General features: G+C 42.7%; 1 protein-coding gene across 1 annotated transcript; it reads left to right on the forward strand.

Moving 5' to 3' along the window:
• The first annotated feature begins 6,579 nt into the window (after nt 1–6,579).
• On the forward strand, nt 6,580–7,098 carry LOC122033938 (putative invertase inhibitor). Its single transcript, XM_042593083.1, has one exon. It carries the CDS (start codon nt 6,580–6,582, stop codon nt 7,096–7,098), a length of 519 nt encoding a protein of 172 aa, XP_042449017.1.
• The last annotated feature ends 364 nt before the right edge of the window (nt 7,099–7,462 follow it).

Consider the following 7,462-nt stretch of genomic DNA (forward strand, 5'->3'; position numbering starts at 1 on the left):
AGGAGCTGCTTGACAAGGGCTTCATACGTCCTAGTCACTCACCATGGGGAGCGCTTGTATTGTTCGTGAAGAAGAAGGACGGGAGCATGCGCCTGTGCATAGATTACAGAGCACTGAACCAAGTCACCATCAAGAACAGGTATCCTCTTCCCAGAATAGATGACCTGTTGGATCAGCTAAAGGGAGCAGCAGTGTTCTCTAAGATAGACCTCAGATCATATTATCATCAGGTGAAAGTTAAAGAAGGGGATATACCCAAGACAGCATTCAAGACTAGATACGGACATTACGAGTTCGTAGTCATGCCCTTCGGCGTGACAAATGCTCCAGCTACTTTCATGGACCTCATGAACAGAGTATTCATGGACTACCTAGATAGATTTGTTATTGTGTTTATCGATGACATTCTTATCTATCCAGGAACTCAAGAAGAACACGCAGAGCACCTGAGAATAGTATTACAGACCCTTCAGCAGAACCAGCTGTACGCCAAGTTCACGAAATGTGAATTTTGGTTAGATCAGGTGTCCTTCCTGGGTTACATCATCTCAAAGGATGGTATCATGGTAGACCCCAATAAAATAGAAGCTGTGAGTAACTGGAAAAGACCCAAGAATGCTAGTGAGATCAGGAGCTTTCTGGGATTAGCGGGTTATTATAGAAAATTCGTAGAGGACTTCTCCAGGATAACCTCCCCACTGACAGCTCTTACCAGAAAGAACAGAAAATTTCAGTGGACAGAGGACTGCGAGAACAGCTTTAGCGAGCTAAAGAGGAGATTGACCAGTGCACCTATTCTGACTCTACCCGAGAACACAGATAGCTTTGATATATATAGTGATGCCTCTAAGTTGGTACTAGGAGCAGTGCTGATGCAAGATGGCAAGGTAATTGCCTACGCCTCCAGACAACTCAAGGAATATGAGAAGAATTACCCTACTCATGACCTTGAGCTTGCAGCAGTCGTGTTCGCTCTCAAAATTTGGAGACATTACTTGTATGGAGCTCGGGGTAGAGTATATACAGATCATCAGAGTCTGAAGTACTTCTTCACTCAGAAGGATCTGAATATGCGACAGCACAGATGGCTAGAGCTGGTCAAAGAGTATGACATAGACATCCTCTACCACCCAGGAAAAGCTAATAAGGTAGCAGACGCACTTAGCAGGAAGTCCGATGCTACCTTACTGTCTCTAGCAGCCATGTCACCGCCCCTACAGAAGTAGATCACAGATTTCAGTCTCGAACTCATAGTTGGACAGCTCTCTACTATGACATTAGAGTCTACCTTCCTTGGTGACATTTAGACTACTCAGGAACAGGATCCTGAAATTCATAAAATCAAGCAAGGGATAGCAGAATCAGAAGGTGGAGAGTTCAGAATATCAGATAGCGGGGTATTATACTTTGGTGACAGATTATGTGTTCCAGATCAGGAGGAACTACGAAGAAAGATTTTAGATGAGGCTCATAAGACTCCCTATGCGATGCATCCTGGCTACACCAAAATGTACCAAGACTTGAAGAAACATTTTTGGTGGCCTGGGTCGAAGAGAGACATCGCTCGATATGTCAGCACCTGCCTAACCTGTCGGAGGGTTAAAGCAGAACATCAGAGGCCAGGAGGAGTTCTGCAGCCTATCCAGATCCCAGAATGGAAGTGGGAAGACATCTCTATGGATTTCATAGTGGGATTACCCAGAACCACGAATGGTTTTGATACCATCTGGGTAATAGTTGACAGGTTAACTAAATCAGCCCACTTCTTAGCTATCAGGATATCCTACTCCATGGAACAGCTAGCTCAGTTGTATCTCAAGGAGATTGTCAGATTACATGGAGTCCCACGAACCATTATTTCAGACCGAGACAGTAGGTTCACCTCTCACTTCTGGGAGTGTGTACAGACAGCGTTGGGCACTAAGTTAAAGTTCATCACAGCTTTCCATCCTCAGACAGATGGTCAAACAGAGCGAGTAAATCAGGTACTCGAAGATATGCTCCGAGCGTGTGCTCTAGATTTCAAAGGGAGTTGGTGCAAATATCTGAGCTTAGCAGAATTTGCATACAACAACAGCTATCAGGCCACTATCGGCATGGCACCTTACGAGGCTCTCTATTGGCGGAGGTGTAGATCTCCAATCTGATGGTATGAGAGTGGTGAAGAGAAAGAACTAGAACTTCAGACAGATCTAGTAGCAGATACCACAGCAGCTATACAGAAGAAAAGCTATACTGATACACGGCGCAGACCCTTAGAGTTTTCAGTTGGGGATTCAGTGTTCCTTAGAGTAGCTCCCATGAAGGGAGTAATGCGTTTTGGGAAAAAGGGCAAGCTAAGTCCCAGATATGTGGGACAGTACCTTATCACTAGAAGAGTTGGCAAGGTAGCATATGAGTTAGAGCTACCACAGGAGATGTCAACCATCCATAATGTATTTCATGTCTCTATGCTGAAGAAGCATATCCCAGATGTCACCCAGGTGATTGAGCCCCAGCAGGTACAAGTCCGCGAAGACCTCAGCTATGACAGTCGACCTACTCAGATAGTAGATCGAGTAGTTAAGAAATTGTGGAATAAGGAGGTACCATTAGTAAAAGTCATTTGGCAAAATCACACAACAGAAGAGGCGACTTGGGAGACGGAAGCCAGTATGAGACAGAAGTACCCAGAGTTATTCTAAGTTCGAGGATGAACTTTTTATAAGGTATGGGGGATTGTAACGCCCGAAAATTCTCAAAATTATTTTAGAAATACTCTATGATTTTTCTGGAATTTTAGGATATTTTTATGGAATATTTAGATTAGCGGAAGTAGCAAAAATAAATAAAATCGTAAAATAGCCTACGCGGGAATTGAACCCGAGACCTATTGGGTCCTACGGCTTATAGATAGCTCTAGTAACCAAGTGAACCCAGTAGGGTCGTCATGAAAAGAAAGGGAATCAATTATATTTATATTTGAGTTGGGCCGAATTACCCACTTAATATAAATAAAGATTTAAATGAGGAATTGTTATTTTTCTTAAAGGAGAAAAAAAAAACCTTTCCCTCACCCTAGTCACGCCGCCCCCTCCTTTTCTCCTTCTCTCGGCGCATCAAGCCCCTAAGGGCTAGGGTTTCATCCCAAAGGATCTAGGAGCATCTTCCGGCGACGACTCCGACATGAGGGCGCTCCCCTCCGCGAGAGAAATGCATAGACGCGAGAAGATCGTCGAAAGGATCGTCTTCTCCGGAAACCTAGCGATTAGAATCGTAAGAAACTTCGAGCAAGAGATAAGAAACCCCTCACCTGCAGTATAAGTAGCTTTCGTATGAATTGTAAGCTTCAGTTTAGTAATATGTAGACTTTCGGCACAAAGGATGCGAACTAGCGCATACCAAGTGTTCGAATAAATTGTTAGCACAGTTAAAATGCAACTTAGGCATTTTATTAGCATACATAAATGCAATAGAAACATTTTCACAGCTTATTTAGTCTTGCTATAGCTCTTATAGGACTAGATGTCCAATGGGTGGGCTCCCACAGTCGCCTCTAGGTTCAGACAACCTAGCTATAGGTTCAGATAACCTAGAAAGAGCAAGACAAGTAATAATTAGCTATGTTCAGTATTTTATTTTCTCAGTGGCACTGTACTGGATTATATATCCATTGGGTTGGGCTCCCATAGTTGTCCCTAGGTTCAGCTAACCTAGTAACCCTACTAGATTCAGAATTTGTAACCCCGGGTTTAGTTAGGGATGCGCGCACAGCAAGTACAGTTGCCGGGCCCAAACAGCAACATGATTATGTATTTTAATCTATTATGAATATAGTTTTCAAACATCACAAAATAGTTATGTGAACTCACTACAACTTCAGCATCAGATTAGTATTAGCTTAGCTCAGTTTTATATCGGTGTAGCTTTCTGTTGATACAACATGATAGTTTATGATTAGCTCTATTGTTATGATCAGCCATGCTTTTATGTGTTGTATGCCATGTCATGCTTAGCATATTCAATATGTATTTCAAATAGCATGTTTTAAAAACATAAATTGCATCGTATGCATGTTTTGTGAGGTAGATGGTTTTCTTACTAAGCGTAAAGCTTACAGATACTCTTTCCTTATACTGCAGATAAAGGTAAAGGAAAGATGGACTAGCGGAGGCTGGAGGGCAATGCGATGAAGATGTGTGTGGATGGAACTTGGAATAAAGACCTTGGAGAAACTAGAAATACATCTAAAACTTTAGCATTTTATTGAGTTGATACTTTCTTTATTTTCAGTTATTTTAATGTTATGAATCATGAAAGACCTGTTCAGATTATTAGTGTTCATGCTTAGAATGTCAGTTAGTGTTATTAGAATGTTTCCCAGTCATCTTAGAACTTGTGTGTGGGATTGAGGCACGAAACAGTGCTGAAATCAGACTTCTAGTACGAAATCAGAAACCCCAATCGATCGGCTGATCGATTGGAGGCTTCTCAATCGATCAGCCGATCGATTGAGAAGTTCGTACCACGAACAGTAAGCTCCTGGATCGATCAGCCGATCGATCCGGATACCTTCTGTCGCGAACAGAAAGCCCTGGGATCGATCACTGGATCGATTGGCCAGTCTGGATCGATCAGCCGATCGATCCAGAATATTGCCCAAGCACAGTAGCGTGCTAAATCGATCACTGGATCGATCCAACCTAAGTTCCGTATACAGTGGCCACCTGGATCGATCAAGCCATTCCAATCGATCCATGGATCGATTGGGAGGCCTGATGTCAGTAAGAAACCTTTAGTTAAGTTCCTTGACCATTGGGGGATGTAATATAGGTCATGAATAGTTTAGATTACACCCCTTAGTACATATAGAATCAAGAAATGGTAATAGTTTAGCAAAGTTTTAATTAGTACAGCTTTCGCAACTAGACTTAGTGATGGTCATGGATATAGCTTAGCACTGCATATTGTGACGGTCCGGCCTGACAGCTTAGCCAGTAGAAGGCGGGTCGTTACATTAACCAAGTCTAATTTCGTCACCTTGGCTGGCCATCCCAAGCTCCTTCTTATAGAGCTTGGAAGAAATCAGTAAGCTGATTTGCCCGTTACCAATCTATTGGTACTTGCACCAGTCGACTGGTGCCAGCCCAACAGTACTCCAACGGCTCTTTACCAGTCGACTAGTCCTTGCACTAGTCAACTGGTGCCTGGCCGTTCGGGCACAGAAGCTCTTTGTGCTCACCACCAGTCGACTAGTCCTAGTACCAGTCGACTGGTATAACCCTAAACTTAGGGTTTCCCATCCCGAGTACATTTCTCTCGCACTCGGACCCTCACGACTCACTTGACACTTTTTTGCAGCCTTGACCTCTTGCCTTCAAGCATACTTCCTTTGGCTCTTGTCCCTCGGATGCATTCAAGCCCGCGACTCGTCCCCAATGTCATCCTTCGCGTATACCTCTAAGTCGCTTCCCTCGGCTCTTGTCCTTGCTGCCTTGTCCACGGTCCCTTGGATGCATACAAGCCCGCAGCTCGTCCCCAATGACATCCTTCACCGGACCCGAAACCATCAACCTGAGTCACTTGTGTATCCTGCAGTCCTGCACAACTCAAGTACACATATTAAATACATGGGTAAACCTAACTTAAACTCTTTGTCCAAACACCAAAACACATGGTCGCACGGACCATTTGGATTGCTCCAACAGCTACCACCCGAGGAAAGCTAATGTGGTTGATGATGCACTTAGCCGAAAGGCCAGAGGGACTTTAGCTTGCCACCGAACGTTAGTCACAACCTTGAGGAGCAAGGACAGACAGAGCAAGGGTATTCTTGTTACTATGGTTGCTCAGTTATCGATCAGGATGAGGATCCAAGAGGCCTAGGCCGATGATCAACACTTATAGTTCATTGGCAAGCAGATAACTTTCGGGCCGCAGACCGAGTTCACCCGATATGACGAGAGTATTATTTATTTCCGAGGCAGATTATGCGTGCCTCAATCTCACCCGGTCATGGAGGAGTTACTTCAAGAGGCTCATCGTTCTCGATTTGCTATCCACCCAGGTGAAACCCATATGTATCACGATTTGAGACGTTACTATTAGTGGAATAAGAGTGGATGTGCATTATATCACTCCTCTATATATATATATATATATATATATATATATATATATATATATAGTAATCAAATATTATTTAAAACAATTAATTACAAACGTCTATAAATTCCTTTCCACAAATATAATTTAAACATTTAATAGAAGAAAATTTGCTTCAAAAATATTCATTAGACCTATACATAAAACTTTGGCCAGACGGAACCGAATTAAGTACTTACTATAATTACACATATTTCCTATATTAATTGAAATAATTAAATACTCTCTCAATTTTAAAAAAATAAATCCCTAGTCTCGTAACTTACTTTTAGTCAAAAGCCAAAATTAATAAATACAAATGAAATTTAATTGATTCTTGCAATAATTGCACGGATGTCCTTCCATTTTTGAATTAATTTTTATTCAAAATTTTGAGGCAATAAGCCTATAAATTTGCACAATTTAGTTGGAAGGGAATTAAGCGACTATTTGAAGATGATGATGAGGCAAGCTCCTGCGTTCGCTCTTGCCGCTCTCCTCCTCCTCCTCCTCTCGGCGGCGGCGCACGCCACCGTGGAGTCAACTTGCAAGTCCATCTCGAACGTCAAGTACGATTTCTGCGTGAAGACGTTGAAATCGGATCCTAGCAGCGGAACCGCCGACGTGCGTGGCCTCGCTGTCATCGCCACCAATCTGTCGTTGAAGAAGGCGACAAAGATCGCCGGCAAGATTAAGGATCTGTTGAAGAGGTCGCAGGACAAGGCGCAGAAGGAGAGCTTGTCGACGTGCGCCGAATTGTACAGTAATCTGATCGACAACCTCGACACGTCGCTGAGCGCCATCAAAGAGAGCCGGAAGGGTGACGCTATGACATACCTGAGCGCCAGCCTCGACGCTCCCGGCGACTGCGAGCAGGGGTTCAAAGACACCGGCGCCAAGTCCCCGTTGGTGGCGGAGGACGACGAGCAGAGGCAGCTCTGTGGCCTCGCCTTAGGCATCACCAATTTGACATAAGTGTTCATTACCATGAAAGAAATAACGTCGCCATGACGAGCAGCGGGCATCTAGTGATTGTGGTTTATCATTTCTATTGAATATTTTATTTTCTTTTAAAAAATAAAATATATTCAATAAATAAGTCCGAATAATTGTTAATGTTCATCAATAATTTTTTTTTCCAAATGCATTATAGACAAAGCTGAAATATCATAATGGGATATTGGCATAATTTAAAAATATCGATTTCCCTATCTCGATAAAAGGTGAAATTCATATGGAGGTACTTAGTGTCCAACACAAAGAAATAAATAAATAAAAGATTTATACGTTGTTACATTTGAAAATTTAAACAACATTTTAGAATGAAAACTAAATAAAT

The sequence above is a fragment of the Zingiber officinale genome, chromosome 11B, assembly GCF_018446385.1.
Source record: "Zingiber officinale cultivar Zhangliang chromosome 11B, Zo_v1.1, whole genome shotgun sequence".
NCBI classification, from domain to species: domain Eukaryota; kingdom Viridiplantae; phylum Streptophyta; class Magnoliopsida; order Zingiberales; family Zingiberaceae; genus Zingiber; species Zingiber officinale.

Coding starts and splice junctions, on each gene's coding strand:
- LOC122033938 (XM_042593083.1), top strand. CDS start 6,580: ATGATGATGAGGCAAGCTCCTGCGTTCGCTCTTGCCGCTCTCCTCCTC.